Source organism: Myotis davidii, unplaced genomic scaffold (genome assembly GCF_000327345.1).
Source record: "Myotis davidii unplaced genomic scaffold, ASM32734v1 scaffold1494, whole genome shotgun sequence".
Taxonomy (NCBI): domain Eukaryota; kingdom Metazoa; phylum Chordata; class Mammalia; order Chiroptera; family Vespertilionidae; genus Myotis; species Myotis davidii.
The window spans coordinates 493210-511755 of record NW_006286246.1 but is presented as its reverse complement, the minus strand read 5'-3'; the positions used below and the strand labels follow the sequence as shown (position 1 = coordinate 511755).

The window sequence follows — 18546 nt, the reverse complement described above, 5'->3', positions numbered from 1 at the left end:
TTCCTGCTGCCATATCCAAAAGAGGCTGAATAATCTCACTCTTAAATACATTGTTCTTCTGCCATAAATTCAATACTCTCACTATTTTACTCTAGAAGAAAAAAGAAAAATGACAATGATTTTTTTGCTTTTAAACCTTAGCACATACTATTTGGCCAGTGGGTGGGAAAAATGGATTAAGATAATTTCTACAGAACTTTCCAGCCCTGAAATTGTTTCTATAATTTTGCATTCGGTAACCTTAACTGACTTGATTCTGACAGATACACAAGTTAAGCTAAAGCTACGCTTAGCAGAAGGCGGGAAGGGCAAGTAGGTTTCAGCTGCCTTGTGAAGTCTAATGAGATCACGGTTATGGTTGGCTGGAGAAATGTCAAGCTGCTGCGGCAGGTCAGGATTCACGTCAGTACTAAAGTCATATTTGTAGTTGATTTTAACTTTATCTTTTAAACAAGTAACACCAAGACAAAGTCCTTATCATACGTGACTTTATAAAAATTTTTATTTTAAAACTGTCTAAGGACTGGGGAGGTTATTCTTTCACAACTGTTCAGCATACAAAAGTTCTTTAAATAGCACTAAGTATTAGTTATTATTGGAACATTACTTATTCAATTAGGAAAATAACTTAAATAGGCTGAGCTTAAATATTAAAGAGACTTCTACATTAATGTATATATTTTATAATAGTAAAAGCAGCAATTTTAAAAATGAAGATCTGGTTCATTTTTAAATCCCTTATAATATTATACTGATGATTTTCAAAGTATGTACAATCTAGATTAATATGCAAACTTTCGTATTTCAAATGAAGCATAGAAAATTACACAAAGAATGCTTTATACCTTCTGATTTGACTATCCTTTCTTTGATATGAACACTTAAAATGTACCTTACAGTTTTTTGCTTTATAGAAAGAAATCTAGTTCCCAAGACAATGGCTAATTCAAAATTAGCCAGTCTCTAACAAGTTTCATGTATGTACCTACTACCTACATGCAAATAGTGCCTCAAAACCATGATTGAGATTATAGTGCCAATGTCATTTTTCCTACTACAGTTAAAAAATAAACAAATAAGTCTGTACCTTAAACTCTATTATAACTGAGAAAATTATCATGAAGTTTACAAACTCAAGACTAATTTGTTGTTCATAGTAACTGACAGAAATCCAAATCCAAATTAGTGATATTTCTAAGTGTTTAACCTCAAAAAATGTACACATAAAATTTTAAATTAGTTATTTTAGATGGGATTCTAAGGTGTCTATTTTAAGAATCACTTATGAGAGGTCACTTAAAATTGGAAACATTCTTTTTGCCTGCAAAGAATTATCAAAGTACCAAAGTAAATGTAAAAGAAAGTTTTGTTTCTCAAGCAAGCATATTTAAGAATTGTTTACAAAAATTGATACAATAATATCTCCATATATATCCATTGTGACATTTTTTTCTTGATTGAAGACTATAATTATTAAAAATAAAAACTACCTAAGTTTTGTGGCTCTTCTTTAAAGCAACCATTCTTCTTCATCTATTCTTATCTTTTCCTACATAATCAATATTGCAATCAATCTGGTCAGAAGAGCACAATAAATTTCCAAATCAACACACAAAATAAGTAAACTTCTAGCATCTTTGCGCATGTATGAAGATAAACAACCCCTTGTTATTCTCCCTTATGCTGTAAAGCCTTTTTTGTGTGGTACAGAATATTTACTCATTCAGACCTAGCAGGCCTAGTAGTGTGGTTTCCAGCACCAATAAAACTCTACCATTACAAAAGAATTCTGAGATGCAGGTTAGTTATTTTCTATTAGTTGCTTCACAAATCCGTTTTTCACAGACACTAAATAGGTAAATGAAGTCAAACAATCAAAATTCTGAATTGGTCATGAAGGTGAATAAATAAAATTTTAGTATAATCCCAAAAGCTCATGATAGCAAGTTTCCTTAGCATCAATTGTTTCAATAAATTAAAAAGTAGCAAAATCAACCTACATCTTTCCACTCTGTTTAAAAAGATTCTAAGAACAAAAAGGAACATGGGTAGTATAACTAAATATTCAAATTCAGAGTAACTGAAGAGTAAAAGATAACATAAAATCATAGATGAAGATAATCTAACGAGTCTCATTAAGCCCCAAAAGGTAATGTTATCTGTCCACTTTAAAAGAAGAAGAAGAAGCGTACCTTGTCATCCCCAGGGCAACGATATAAGTTCTGGAAAGTGCTAATGATGTTATTACTAAATCTGGGTGCAAACACATCCTTTTCTTGACCAAACTGATGTCGAGATTGTCGTACAATGGAGTCAATAACATAAAGTCCAGGTACCTTGTATTCTGGTTTACACTGATTAAAAAAAAGAAGAGTTGAAAGGTAAGGAAATGAGAAGGTAAAATTCCTGGCAGACAAAAATCATCTGAAGTCCTATACAGCACTGTTCATTTTAAGGCTCTGCATATTCAGACACTGACTATTCTCCATTCCATCTGTCTGGAATGGCACTTTAAAAAATCTACTTGGGCTACTCTACACACTCATTTCAATTGTCAATCACCTAAGTTCCAATGTAGGACTGCACAATTATCCTGAGTAACAACAACAACAAAAGAATAATTTAAAAAAATTATAATTAAAAATGACAGGCAATGATTTTGCAAAGCCCCATGGAAGGAAGCAGCAAACCCAGGAAAGAAGAGCTCTGAAAAGGCATTGCCAAAGTGCATCAGCTTTCATGTGAAACAGGTAACAATAGGGTTTCTGTACTAATGTAGGAATACCAAATGGCAAATTATAGCGTTCTAAATGTACTGAGCCTGAAGTTCAAAACTTTTCTCAAATACCACACCTGTAAGAAGTTAAGACACTCCCATTCTGATTCCAAGAATTTATTCTACAAAAACAGTTTTTGGCTATTCCAAGGAGGTTCCTCAACCTTCCTGTCCATTACCCAAACTGAAGAGCATAAAGTCTCCTCCTTTCTTACCACAAGCTGTGCTAGCCTATTTTAGTTAGGTGAGCACAATTCAGAATCCTTTTACTAACAAGTTCACTGCTTTTAGTTTGTCTTCATATCCAAAAGCATAATAAAACCTGTTTCCCAAACATATATATTGTTGATTAAAATAAATCATGGCTGCAAAAAGCAGGTTCAACTTTTGGATCTAATTAAGTAATTTCCTAGAAACCATAAACAGCACCAAATCAAAATTATGTTCTTGGAAACTCAAGTACCAGTGAGAATACACCACCAACGCAAAAACACACATTTCTATTAGGACTTTTAACTGATAAATAAGTGATTTCACTCTGAAAAAAACCAAGATGATGTATTTCATATTTTCCTTCAAAATCTTCTTAAGAACCTTTTCCTTAAGATATTTATTAAGTCAAGAAAATGAAGAGACCTTTAGCACCAATTCACAAGCACTGATTCCAATTCCTGATCAGGGCACATACCCAGTTCAGGCTTGATCCCCAATAGGGGGCGGCATGCAGGAGGCAGCCAATTGATGATTCTCTTTCATCAATGATGCTTCTATCTCTCTCTCCCTTTCCCTTCCTCTCTCTGAAATCAATGAAAAAGAAACAAACAAAAAAACACACACATTTAAATTCCCCCCCAGACATTGACTAGGGAATGTCATTCCTCTTTGGCATTCTCTCTAAGGAAGACTTTTTAAAACTCAAAAGGAAGCTGTATGGGCTATAACCAACTACACAAGTGGTGAAACAGTTGAACAGATTGTATACCTTGTTCATTGTGGTGGGAAATTTAGCATAATGACTGAAGAATGTGGCAGTGTGGACAAAACCAAAACTCTACAAAATCCTATATAATAAGACCCTAACATGGAAATCGACCACACAGCCAAAAGACCGGTGGAATGACCAGTCGCTATGATGCGCACTGACCACCAGGGGACATACGCTCAGGGCAGGAGCTGCCACCTGGTGGTCAATACAGTCCCGTAGGGGGAGCGCTGCTCAGCCAAAAGCTGGCGAGCACAGGGCGGTGGCGGGAGCCTCTCCCGCCTCTGCTGCAGGTGGGCAGTAAGAAGTGAGGGTCCCAGACTGTGAGAAGGTGCAGGCCAGGCTGAGGGAGCCCCTAACTCCCATGCACAAATTCCAAATTTTGTGCACCAGGCCTCTAGTTTCATTAATAAAGCTCTATAAAACTTCATTAATAATCATTATACTTGACTGAGAAGTGTTTCTCCTTCGAAGAAGAGGAATGATCAAAATGTGCCAAAAACTAACTCTGAAGGCTGCACATTACAAGTTCAGGGTAGCCCTCCTAGGACCTTAACTTTTAGATTGTACAACTGAGGCAAAAGTTGTTAGCTGTGTACTTTTAATAGTTATAATTAACCTAGTTATTAATAAAAGGAAAGGAACAAAAGGAAGGCCAAATATTATAGGCATGTCACTTGGGCAGCTTCACCAGGAAACTAAAGCTTTACACTCCCCAGGGACCCAATGGTCTGTGCCCCACAGATGGCTGGGGGAAGGGACTGGATGCAGAAAGAATAGCTTCATACCCAGTAAAGTTGGGATGACATTGAAGGTATCTGCCTATCAGTGACACCTGGGAATAAGTCATTAGCCAGAGGGTGTGGCTACTGCAAAGGAGCAAAATTTGGGATATTTAATCCCCTAAACAAAGGACTACACTCTCTTTTTGCTCTTGGCTTTCTTGGGACTCTTGTTGCATGAGGGGCTCGAGTTCTCTTGGTTCCCCTGCTTTTGCCCACACACAATGGACTAATGGACAACTAATCTGAGGCAAACTGGACCTGGCTGCCACATGGAACGCAAACTCTGGACACTGGCTTTGCCTCTAGCTCTGCTGAAGCCCCAGCTGCACTTCTATAACTGCACTGGGGAAAATGGGACTTTGAAAACCCAGGGATGTAATTCCACACAAATAAAAATCATTCATTCTCTAGGGTGAGTCTCAGAAAATTCTTTTTCTACATGTCAGAATGACTCCACCCCCAGCATGCAGTGCGGAAAAGGAAACCCCAATTTCCCCGATAACACTTTGTTTGGTTTAAGTTTGTCTTACAGTTTCTCTAAGAACTCTTTAAATGTGGATGTGGTTACTGTAGCACTTTTTAAAACAAAAACTATACTTGAACAGTTTCAAATTATATATACTATACAAAGCTTCTCCTCCAATAGGTTTCTTATTTATGTGGTATTTCATATATTGCAGTGTCCTACAAATGAAGATAAAATCCCACCCATTTTCTTCACTTCAAAAAAAAATGTTTCCTCAGCTACTGACTTGCTTCTTCAGATTGACTCTACAATTATCACACAATAAAAATAACTGTGCTCACCTAAGGAGTACCTAAGATTCTGAAATAACTAATTAAAAGTGCCCTTGCCCCAAATCAGATCAGTCAAAAAACCTTAATGCATAAATTCATATTTACCCTTTAGCCCCTACTACTCAAACTGTGGTTTAGGAACTAAAAGCAAAGGCATCATCTCAAAACAGAAATGCAGTCAGAGCCTCTCCCACATTAGTGAACCAGAGTCCGCATTTTAACAAGATCCCTAGGCACTGCTCTAGACATTCAAACCTTTTCAGAAAGACTTTTAAAGCTTTAGAATTTCCAACTACCAATGTTTTTGGGCTCCTGGGCTGCCAGAGAGATGTCTGACTGCCAGCTTAGGCCCGATCCCCCCAGGGAGCGGGCCTAAGCTGGCAGGTGGACATCCCCCGAGAGGTCCTAGATTACCAGAGGGCACAGGCCGGGCTGAGCAACCCCTCCTCAAGTGAATGAATTTTTGTGCACCAGGCCTCTAGATAGAAAATAAAGTAAGTGAACAGTCCATTAAAACAATTTCAACTTGGGTATTTAATTTAAATGAGAAGAGCACAAGGCATTAATCTATAATTATAATTCATTAAGCATATATAAGGAAAATTATATACTTACTTTCTGAATGAATTTCTCAACACTCTGTACCACATGTTTATAGAACTAAAAAAAATAAATAAAGCATGGTTTTAAAAATGTTTGCTTACAATTAGCATTTTCCTGCTAAACATAGGATTTACTATAGTTTCAAAGGTCTATCAAAATAATGAATATTAATCATGAATTTTGAGATAGCCATTCATGTAACTGGTCTTTACAACTACCTATGATATCTAATCAGTAAAGGAATTCCAGAAGTAGGTATATGGCATTATATTCAAGATGTGTTACATTAACACAGATACACAAGAATTGTCTTTATGAAAGCATATTTTCACAATTTATAATGACAGCAAAATATTTGTGATAAGCGCACTGGCAGATATATATTCTTATTTGCGCAAAAGGAAAAGATTTTCTATAGTATCATTTTTTAAGCTAAATTAGCATAGTAGAAAAATCAAATAAATGTCAACAAAAAGCATTAATAAATGTATGCAAGGGAGTTGTTTTCAAAGTCATTATCTCCCTGCTTACCCCGGTACTTCAGGGTATTGCTGATATTCTTATTCAGAGTAGGAAAACATACCACCAAATACCCACAGGTTACTAAATAACTACATAATTAAAAATAAGCACTCTTTCTCAATTTTAATAGCCCTATTCAAGTAGGGAGTCTTAGCTTTGGGAACAGGAACCTTTTAGAGAGATGTCTACGCCTGAGCATCAAAAGGTCCTTAACGCCAATAAATTTTGTGTATATGTATACTTCTCTAGAGAAGATCCAACCTCTTCCTGAGATTTTCACAAGTATCCATGAGTCAACATGTTCAAAACCACTGTATGAGAGCAATGGCTAAATGTCTGTGGCCTCTTCCCACAATTCAAATGCCCTATGTACAATGAGGCTCAATTATTTTTCATAATGGCTCATTTTCAAATATTTAATACAATTAATAAGAAAAAAAGCAATAAAAAAAATTTTAGAAAAATTTTACTAATTCAAGATTTCAACATTCTGTAAAGCCAGTGTGCCAAATAACAGTGTTAAACACATCCTCCAAAATGTGCCCATAACTAAAATCTTACCCGCCTAAGAAAAATAAGGAAAAATGCTGGCTCAAAGTTTATGGAAGAGCAGTTATCAAAATGTTAAGTGTTTATCTCTAGGTGGGAGAGTTTACAGTGATAGATTTTCATTTTTGTGTTTTTCTCCATGAATATGTATTAACTCTGTAAAGTGGAAGAACATATATAATCTGTAAAAATTATTCCAGCTCCAAAATATTACTGCAGTATTTTCTTTTTAAAAACAAGAATAAAATTTATTACCTTAATAGCTTTGATGGCTGCTTTAGTGATTTGGGTCATTTTCGCTTTCGAAATTGGTGGCTTGTAGTCATTCAGGGAATACAGCTGATAAAAAAAACAACAACAACAAATTATAATCCCCACCCAAGGACATGCTTATTGATTTTGGAGGGGAGGGAAGAGAGGAGAAACATCAATGTGAGAAACATCAATCAATTGCCTTCCCATACATGCCCAGATGAGACTGAACTCATAACCAAGTATGTGCCCTGACTGGGGACACTCCAACCAACTGAGCCACAACAAATTTTAAATTCAGCAAAACTGTCTTTAAGCAATTACATGAAATTACCAAACATTTCCAATTTTATATTCTCAATGAAATCAAAGTACTGCCTTTCTTTTAAAAATCAAGTTCGACATCATTAGCCATCTGGGAAATGAAAATCAAAACTACAATGAGGTACCGAGTCAACTTGCTTATAGTAAAAAAAGACAGAAAATAATGTGTTAGTAAGAATGTGGAGGAACTGGAACCCTTATACAATGCTCGTGAGAATGTAAAATGGTACAGCAGCTTTGGAAACCAGTTTGACAGTTTCTTAAAAGATGAAACATAATAATATACAATATAGCCCAGCAATTCCACTTCCAAGTATATATACGAGTTGAAAATATATGGTCACATAAAACTTGTACACAAATGTTACTGCAACATTATTCATGAAAAAACTCATTTAAAAAGTGAAAACCACCCAAATGTCCACCAACTGATGAAAATTTAATAAAGAAATTATTAGCCATGAAACATGCTACAAAACAGATGAATTTAAAAAATACTATACTCAGTTAAAAAAAAGAAAGAAAAGCCATATTAATTTAAAAATAAAACAGCTTGGCAGGTGTCGCTCAGTGGTTGAGTACCAATCCATGCACCAGGAGGTTGCCAGTTTGATTAGAAGCAGGGCCCATGCCTGGGTGTGGGCTTGGTCCCCAGTAGGGGACATGTAGGAGGCAGCCAATTAATGTTTCTCTCTTATCGATGTTTCTCTCTTTCTCTCTTCCTCTCCCTGAAATCAATAAAAACATATAAAAAATTTCAAATTAAAAAAAATTATAGGATTATCTATAATAATAAAAGCATAATATGCTAATTAGACCAGAGGTTTTTCCGGACCACCTTCAGGATGAAGCCGGGGCTACGAGGGAAGCCCGGGTCCCAGGTGTCTGCCAGCGGCCAGAGGGAAGCCTGGGTCCTGGCTGCTAGGGGAAGCCGGTGCCGGGAGCAGGGGGAGGAAGGCCTACTCTTGCACAAATTTCATGCATCGGGCCTCCAGTATTTCTATGAAATGTCCAGAAAGGACTAATCTATTAGTGACTGTCTACAATGTGGAAGAGGGGGGAGTTGGTAAGAAGTATGGAGTGAGTACTAATGAATACAGCATTTCTTTTAGGGGTAATGAAAATATTATAAAATTAAATGTGGTGATGGTTATACAACCATACTAAAAACCAGTGAATTATACACTTTAAATTGATTAATTACATGGCATGTGAATTGTTTCTCAAAACTTTTTAAAAATCAAGATTTCTTGTTTAGCAATAATCTCCCCCTCAAAAAAATCTTTTTTGAAATTTCTATTCTAAGCAAAGGATAATACTGCTTAGAGAGAAAATTAGAGAGAAAACTGAGACAAGGTGGGAAATTAGGAAACAACAAATAACTGAGCTTAAATAGTGATTAAAAATTTGCAATGTACTCAGTGATGCTAAGGTTTTAAACAATGCTGTGAGATATTATATACAAGTCTGGAATCTAACCTTTGGTCATTACAACAGTGCAAAAACAACTTGTACAGACAATAAAAGCAAGTTTGATTAATAAACTAGAAATTCATCACTGAATTCTATTCATTTTTACCCAGTTTTCCCCTCCTCCTCCTCCTCCTCCTCCTCCTCCTCCTCCAACCATTGCCACAACCATAGTCCAAATTACTTTCATCTCTCATACAGAGAACACCTAAATGTGGCATGTCTACCTTTACAAAAACTAATCTGGTTAGGTGATTAATATTCACCAACCATTCTCTCTACCCCTTAAAAAGGTCAGTGGCTTCCCATTCTTTGAAGAAACACAAAAATCTACATATATAAGGTCCTGCCTTGACCTAACTCCTGCCTACCTTTCCAGTTTCATTTCACCCCATGATTCCCTCCCTAACCCTCTGCTCCAGGCACAAAGATCTTTCTCAGTTCACAATTCAAAGCCTTCAAAATGGGTTTCTTCTATTTGGAATACTCTGCACCAGGGCCTCCCCGCTGTTAATGCATACTCATCCATTAAAGCATCACCTAATGAGGAAAGCCTTCCCTACCCCCTCCCCAACCACATCAAAACCTTCTTTTATGCTCTCACTCTACTGTCAGTTGCCTTCGAAGTATTCATTGCAGTAATTTGGCATTTACTTGTATGATTTTTAATACCTGAGTATTAATAATAGACAAAAGATGTAAGTTCCTTAATGCAGTGTAAGTTAACAAGAGGTAATTGTACACCAAGAGCGGAACAAGCTGAAATCAATCCTGATAGAAGTACAGTAAGTGCCCATAAAGCTGCCCACCTCTTGATGATAACGCCCAACAAGGATGAGGATCTCATCAGATCATTTAAGAAGTGCCATCTCTGTCAAACTCACAGGGAACTTCAATATATTTGTAGCCGTAATTCCTACCCCATGCCAGTCTACACACCAGGTGCAAAATAACATCAACACATTCTATATATAGTGCTTATAACAAGTCATGTAAAGCAAAGAATTTATTGCTGCCCATCTGAGACCCACTACTGCCCTCTCCTACTAGAGAATAAGCTCTAAGAATGAAACCCTGACTTTAGAATAGATATTTTTCCTTTGCACCAAACTGTATCCTCTGTGTCTGTGTCCAGTAGAGAATATGTTTCGTTAATAAATTAAAATGAACAAATACAAGACAAAGCATTGCACAAGCTTTACACAGCAAGACCTGGATGTGAATTCCAACTAAGTCATTTTACACAAGTTGTTAAACCTCTGAAGCTTAGTTTTCTCGTTTCCAAAATAAAAATACTCATTTCACAGAAACACTGCGTATAAACTTTTTAGAACAAAATAAAGTAGCTCAATAAAGTTGGCCATTATTAAAACCTTCCTCTTTGGTAGTTATTCTCCATTAAGTCAGCAACACTAAAAGACCCATCAAACATGTTTTCACTAAGCCATTTGAAGGTCCTTTCTATAGTCATTTATATTACTAGGGCAATGAAAATTTATCAAGTTCTACCTATGGTTAATAATACATTACTTTCATTTTCTTTGGTAAGCCCTGAAATTTCAATCAAGCATTAATTAGTCCATACTTTAGCAGACTAAAGCTTTGCTTTCAGGCTTTTTTTTTTTCCTGGGGGGGGTAAGGGGGAGGTGGTTAGAGAGGGGGTGAGAAAGGCAGGTTTTGGGAGGTGAGGTAGCGGAAAAATAATTTAGACTTGTCAAACATTTCCAACAATCTAAAAAGTCACTTTTCATCTGAGAACCCCTTTCTAAATCTACTGCATTTAAACAATGCATCTACTACAGAAACTTAAGGCACTACTCAGAGAAATAGTAATTTAGTATTTTTCAAAGGATCACTGAATACATATTATGCTTCCAACTTTTTCTCTAAATTCTCTAAAATCTCGTTTCTTTATGAACTCTGATCATCAGGAAACAGGCATAGATCATTTCATCTAATTCCTCAGTGAATTCCTGTAATAAAATTTAATATTGTTCTTAACTTATAAAGATTGATAAAAATTTCCCCTAGAACACTTTTAGCAACCTGTTAAAGAAATAGTTATCTGTACCAAAAAGTCCCTTATACAAAAATTCACAAAATATATTTTCCTTGAATTCAGAAACATAAGAATGACTCAGCTAATTCCCTTGTGCTTTTTTATCGAAAAAGGATAATTTAACGTTTCCCCTTTCTTGGTGGACCTTGGCTTCTATGGTGGACCTTGCTGATGTTTAGTAGTATAAACATATATTCAAACATCTACTAACATCTACTTCTCTGCTATATTTAACTAGTTTTGTTGTATACAAAAATAAAATCTATTTTCAACTGTGATTAACAATGCTAAGATGCTTCAAAGTTCTTTTTGAAGTAGGTGTATAAATTTACACATTTAATGAACTAGTGTTACCCAGCACGACATCAGAAACAGCTTGTCATCATCCAGTTTCCTTCTATTCTATTTCCATCTTCACATTTAAATAGTCTACATATTCCACCATTGCATCAAACTCAATCATCTTGGACCTCCATCAAAGACTTGAGAATTTTTATGGATGTCACTATAACCATTCAGTATTTTAAACCTTCATTCTAATCAAATACAGTGTTCCAAAAAATGTAAACACACTTTGAATAATTATAATTCCAATGGGTTAAATCTGGAAAGAAACATCACTTGAGCTATCAGCTGTTCAACTGTATACAGGGACACCCTGTATATAACCTACCACTCAAAATTTGATCCAGGACAGAAAACATACCATGGCTTGAAAAATGGAAAATGTTAGAGAATAAAAGTTGATTCTGGGACCCTTCTTTTCCTTTGCCTGACAATTCTCCTCTCTATGCTTGAGTCAGAAGACCATGGCTGCTTGCTCCCGAGGCTTGGCTCTCTGCAGACCCAGCGTTCTCAAACATGGGTTATAATCCCACCATCTATTTCTTGGGGTCTGACTCCCTACTACCATGTTTTCCAAAGTCTAAAGTGGCTGCTGATCCTGCTATGCCATTCCATCAAATTATTCCCTCCATTTACACTACTTTAACTTCTTTAGAGCTACTGGTGCCTGCTGTGTCTACACTCTGCTTCCCACATTCAAGCTTTCCCCCCTCAAGCGCTATGTTTTAATGCTACCTAATACCGTGTGAACAATTCTTTACTTACCCAAACTCTATCCATATGACCCCAGTGACTGAAATGAAATCCAGTCTTGACCTGCCCCTTCCTTTGGCTACTCAAGACTTACCAATTTAAAGGAAAACTGTAAACAAATAGCCTGGGTTTTCAGTCTAATTAATTCATTCTTTATGTTTCAACTCCCCTCGGGTACACTGAAAAATCAGTGCTCTTTGAATCAGTAACATTTTAAATTTCTATACTATCACTTATACGCACATCAAATACTAATTTTTAGATCTAAAAACAACTTGTTCAAATCAAATCAAGGTTTGAAGAATCTTTTACCTAAACTGGGATATCTTACATGCTAGTGGCTACTGCAACAAAAACTTTCATTTCTAATAAAGATTTTTTAAGTTGCTGATTACTACCCAGGCCAGGGTCAGCACAGTTAATATTTTGGGCTTTGGAGTCCACATGATCTCTATCACACTACTTATACTTAGCTCTATCCCCATAGCAAGAAAACAGCCACTGAAAATCCACAGATAAATGGGCAGGCATGCGCCAACAGAATTTACAAAAGCAGGCCAACCCCTACATCTGGGCAATGTTTCTCAAGTCTACAAACGTGCACTATTTTGGGAGGGTACACACTGCAATCTCTGTGCTTAGAAAGCATCTGCATGCCCTCCCTCATCTACACACTGAGTGAAGCTCGTTACCCCAAACTTAAAATGTTGTACTCTATTGCTTGTTATTTCAAGTACTCTTCAGTTCAAAAATGAGTGCCTTTTTCAACTTGAACACTATTATGTAAATACTATTATCACCTTGGAAGAACCCATCAAAGAACTTATTTGTGACATACCCCAAAGAACCATCAAAATTTGGGTGAAATCTTGCTCATTTACAGACTAATTTTATGCCTTCAAAGTTGTTGGTTCTATGTCCAATGGAATTAACCTTAAGTGTGAACCTAAAGCAACTAAAACAGTAATCAACTCAATCCATTTTTTCAACAGTGGTCCGTTCGGGACTTGAGATTACTAGTTAGGATCCCTTAAATCTCCAAAGAAATCAGAAATCATAAAAGTTCTTAAACTAATACAATCTTGACACTTTCAATGCAAGACAGCATGCGAACCACAGACATCTGTCTCTTCCTCTCACTATTAAGAGGACAACAAATAAAAAATTCAGAAGGTGTAACAACTCACAATGAAAAGCAGAATGAAGAGGGTAGTAGAATCAGCAGACAATATGTCACAAATTTCCAGAAAATGGTAATGTGTAAGGATTGGTAACTGATGAAACAGAGAAGAATACTCAAGCCACAGTCCATTCAAAAGAATATAAAGTGGGGCCTTGACTTACGAGTGTCCCGACTAACAAGTTTTTTGAGATACCAGCTGTCTCTCGGCCGATTTTTTGCATTGAGTTGATAGAGTAATTTGAGTTAACGAGCTCCTTAGCGAGCTCGGTCTTGGAACGAATTAAACTCATAAGTCAAGGCCCCACTGTATAACCAAAGGGAAAAATAATTTGTCCCGAAGAATTCCAGATGCCCACCACTCAAAATCAAGGTATTAGAAAGGACATGAGAGTATTATGCTAAGTGAAGTGAGATGTAAAAGGACAAAAACTGTATGATTTCACTCTTTTGTGGAACTAGAGACCTGGTGCACAAAATTCGTGCACTTGGAGGGGGATGGGGAACCCTCAGCCCAGCCTGCGCCCTCTCGTAGTCCGGGAGCCCTTGGAGGATGTCCAACTGACAGCAATAGGACATCCTTAGTGCTGCTGCAGAGGCAGGAAAAGGCTCCCGCCACCGCTGCTGCACTTGCCAGCTGTGAGCCCAGCTTCTGGCTGAGCAGTGCTCCCCCTGTGCAAGCACACTGACCACCAGGAGGCGGCTCCTGCATTGAGCATCTACTCCCTGGTGGTCAGTGCGCATCACAGCAACCAGTTGTTCCGCCACTGGGCCGAAACTCTCCAACATCCCCTGAGGGGTCCCAAATTGCAAGAGGGGACAGGCAGGCCGAGGGACCCTACCAGTGCATGATAAGGGCCAGGAAGGGACACAGGAGGTTGGCCAGCTGGAGAGGGACCAAAGGAGGGCTACAGGGTGTGTCTGGCCCATTTCGCTCGGTCCCGATTGGCTGGACCCCAGCAGCAAGCTAACCTACTGGTAGGAGCGTCTGCCCCCTGGTTGTCAGTGCATGTCATAGCGAGCAGTTGAGCAGCCTTAGCATATCATTAGCATATTGCGCTTTGATTGGTTGTACAGATGACCAGACGACTGGACACTTAGCATATTAGGCTTTTATTATATAGGATATCAAACAAAAAGTAACAAACTAACAAACAAAAACTCATACAGACAACAGAATGGTGGTTACCAGAGATGAAGGGGGTGGGAAGGTGTGGGGAGTAAAATAGACGGTAACAGATGGTGAGCACTATGTTGTGTACCTGAAAATTATGTTATTAACCAATGTTACCCCCAATAAATTTAACTTTTAAAAAGAGTCTATTATTCACAAACTTTAATACTTGAGAACCAATAGACCTTATTACAAATTTTACTTCAACAAGTCAAAAACTAGATATTCTCTACATCCAAAATTTCTCACTCCCTAACATACAAATTCTCTTTTCCCAAAGAACACCATCTTCCATATTATTTTTGGTATGAGACACAACATAAAATATTAGATAATATAAGCATGTAACAAAGTAACATACAAAGTCAGATGCCTTTGACATAAAATGTAACCAGAAAATAACATTAGAATTAACTGTATCAGAGTCAACATTAAGAAAAGCACACTCTAAAATAACATGAACAACAGTGACTTCCTCCTAAGATTTTTAAAGTAAATTTCTCTGTAAAAAATGTTTGAAATAAAACTCTAAAAATATAAGTGTGGGTTTACCTCTACTGAAGTAGCAATATTCCTGAGCAATCCATTTTTTAAAGAGCAAAGGCCAAAAGATTATGTTAAAGATATCCTGCAAGGACCCCCCTCAGATCAGGCTTTTAACAATTTATACTAAGTAATGTGTTGTGTTAGTATGAAAACTTCAGAACAGTTTCAAATGTTACCTTTGGGGAAAAAAAAAAGACCATTTGTAACATAAAATCCCAAATGTTATTATACCTAAAAACCAGTGAGTAAACATAGAAATAACTGTTTTTTCAAAACAACATACTTTTTTCTCATTATAAAAATATTTTAGTACAGAAAAAAATGAAAAATACAATTAAGCACAAAAAATAGAAAATGTAAGTCATCTATAACCCAATAATTCAGCACTCAAATCAAATATACTCATTAGTGCCAGCACTATAGACCCAATAGAACAGGCAGACAAGGTCTCTGTCTTCACAGAACAAATTGAGTACATCTGGAGACAGAAGATATTCTAAGAAACAAATAGACACAGTTTGCAGAGTGTGTAGTTAAGTACACAATGAAGGTAGTAAATGTTATTTGGTGAAGAGAATGCAAAATTGTACATCTTCCTCAGAATCTCAAATCCAGAACCTCTTGTTTTAAAACTACAAATACATAAAGGGGAATTATGTCTATTTTCTTAAAATTACAAATTTGAAGCAAACCTCTGTCTAGTAAGATCAACCCTATATACCAAGCTTTGAGGGATAAAAAAGAAATCCTCTGGTTTAAAAAAAAAAAAGAAAAGAAAAAGGAAATAAGGCCATAATTTGATATATGTAAGTACTAACAAGATTATGACAAATGTATATGTTTATGTGCTTTATAACCAATTATCCTTTCTTATGGGCTATAAGCATTTTCACATAAGTAATTAATCTTTTCTATTATTAAGTAGAATATCATATTTCTCAAGCATTGGCAGATGTCTAAGGCTAATATTGCAGTTTTTAATACTGTTATAAAGGAAGCTATTTATTTTAGAATCTAAGTTATATTTTTAAAATTGTGTTAATTAATAACAGGCAAACTATAATCAATCTCCCTCCCACACAAAAAAGACCATTAAAAAAACTAAATTTAGATCACAAAAACTTGTTTTCATGGTCCTTAATTCAATGCACAAATTTATCTTTTTCCAAATTCTTGGAATAAAGGGGGTTAAAAAATACTCTTTAAAAAAAGTACGTGAGTTACACTGAGCCAAGATGTAGTAAGCCAACTACAGCCCTCTCACACTGACTACAACTAAAACACCAGACTACAAAAAGCAGCTGCCTGAGGACTCTGAAAAGTAAACAGCAAGCCAACTGAACACTAGAGTCAAACTTGAATGTGACCAGTGATAGCAGGGGCGGAGGCTGAACACAAAAATGTCAGTGTCTTGTGTTCCTCTATCATCTCTGGGCTTTGATCCCAGACCTGGCAGAATCCAACAGGTTTGCCAATACTACAAGCAACACCACCAGGGAGACCCCCTTTGTCTGGTGGCCAGCCGAAAGGACTCCTTCATGCTCTCAGGAAGGGGGCTCTTCCTGTATGCCCCACTCTTCCTTCTCTCCCCTGGCCCTTCTAAGCATTACAGGGCAGCCACTGTTGCCACACCAGCATCTAAAACCCCAAGAGAAGAGCCATCTCCAGAAAGAGGAAGCAAGAAAGGGAAGTCCTGGGACCTGCACACAGTATGGGGGAACCCAGAGGAGACTGGAGAAGAAGCTCCCCTAATTCTGTGTATGAACTAACAAGTCCTGGGCTCATCTCTGGAATGGGGCCTTCATGAAAGGCACCCCAAGAAGCCCAGCAGCTAAGGCTCCGAGAACTAAAACCTGTGTAAACCCAGTGCCCAGAGATGAACTTCTGAGTGGCACATGTGCTGGGCACACCTAAATAGCAAAATAAATGCTCTGAAATTGGAGTGACATTGGAACAACCACAAAAAGGCAACACAGAACTTGCATCCTGAACCTTACCAAGTTCAATGCCTGCATCAACGTTCTCCAGAGGATTTAATGAAGTCCTACAATACTAAAGATGTCCAGTATATAAAAGCCAAACCTACTTGGCATTCACACACACACACACACACACACACACACACACACGGAAAATCTGTCCACACTGCTCAAGGGAAAAGATAACAGATGCCAACCCCATGAAGACACTGATATTATCAGTCGAAGACTTTAAAGTTATAATCATCCTCAATAAGGTAAAGGAGAAACACTGTTGAAATAAATGCAAAGAAGTTTCAGCAGAGAAAAAGAAACTACAAAATAAAAATAGAAATTTTAGAACTAAATAAAAATTACAATATCGACGAAAAATGTAGCATGTTGCTAAACACAAGAGGTATAAAAACTTCACTAGTGACTATATATTTTAAGTGAATGGACAGGATTACTTATTTAAATAAACGGACAGAATAAATAATCACGATTATTTTTATATAACACTAGAGGCGTGTTGCATGAAGAGACTCGTACAATAGGCCTTCCCTTCCCCTGGCTGCCGGCACCTGTTTTCCTACGGCACCCAGGACCCAGGCCTTCACTCCGGCCGGAGCCTTGAGTCTTCACTCTGCTGCTTCGAGCCTACATATGCAAATTAACCGCCATATTTGTTGGGTTAATTTGCATACTCTCCTGATTGGCTGGTGAGCATGGCGGAGGGACAGTCAATTTACATGTTTGTCTGTTTTTAGGTAAGATACTACAGACAGTTTTTAAAAAGTCCAGAAGGAGAGTTTTAAGGTATACTGGGTAATAGAAATTTATTGTTAATGTATAAGTAAGAAAATGTCTAATATATTACATAATAAATACAAAATATTTGCAGTACCAACTTTATATATGTATGAATTAAATGCAAAAATAAGACTAGGAAAAATATTCAGGAAAGTATCAGTTATAACAACTGCATATAATTTATTTGACATAGAATATTTCCTTAAAATTAAAAAAGAACAAAAGTCCTATTTTCTATTTCATGCTATTCTCTCCACCTAGAATGGTCTTCTACTTTTTATCAAACCATAACCTAACTAACCCACTAGATAAGAACTTTCTCAAGGTAATGCTAGCCCAATTAAAATAAAACAGAACAGCTCGGCTGGTGTGGCCCAATGGTTCAACGTTGACCCATGAACCAAGAGATCATGGTTCAATTCCCAGTCAGGACACATGCCCAGGCTGCGGTTTGATCCCCAGTAGGAGGTGTCTAAAATGTAATCACAGATAATTTTATGGAGACACTAATTTGAAGTATGTATATTAAAAAGCTGGTGTATGAGAAAACAATTTACTTAACTATTAGTGGATTAACATATTTGTTTTTCTCCCCTCCTCCTAAATGGCATTTAACAGAGAAACAATATACTAATAAAGTGGTACTTAAACACAACA

The 18546-nt window shown here is 36.9% G+C and overlaps 1 protein-coding gene across 1 annotated transcript in view; it reads right to left on the bottom strand.

Moving 5' to 3' along the window:
• Nucleotides 1–18546, bottom strand: part of SCAF8 (SR-related CTD-associated factor 8) — a 104994-nt gene that overhangs the window by 73474 nt on the left and 12974 nt on the right. The window contains 4 exon segments of the mRNA XM_006757679.2: nucleotides 2–91; nucleotides 2193–2354; nucleotides 5957–6001; nucleotides 7271–7354. Coding sequence (XP_006757742.1) covers nucleotides 2–91; nucleotides 2193–2354; nucleotides 5957–6001; nucleotides 7271–7354 — 381 coding nt within the window.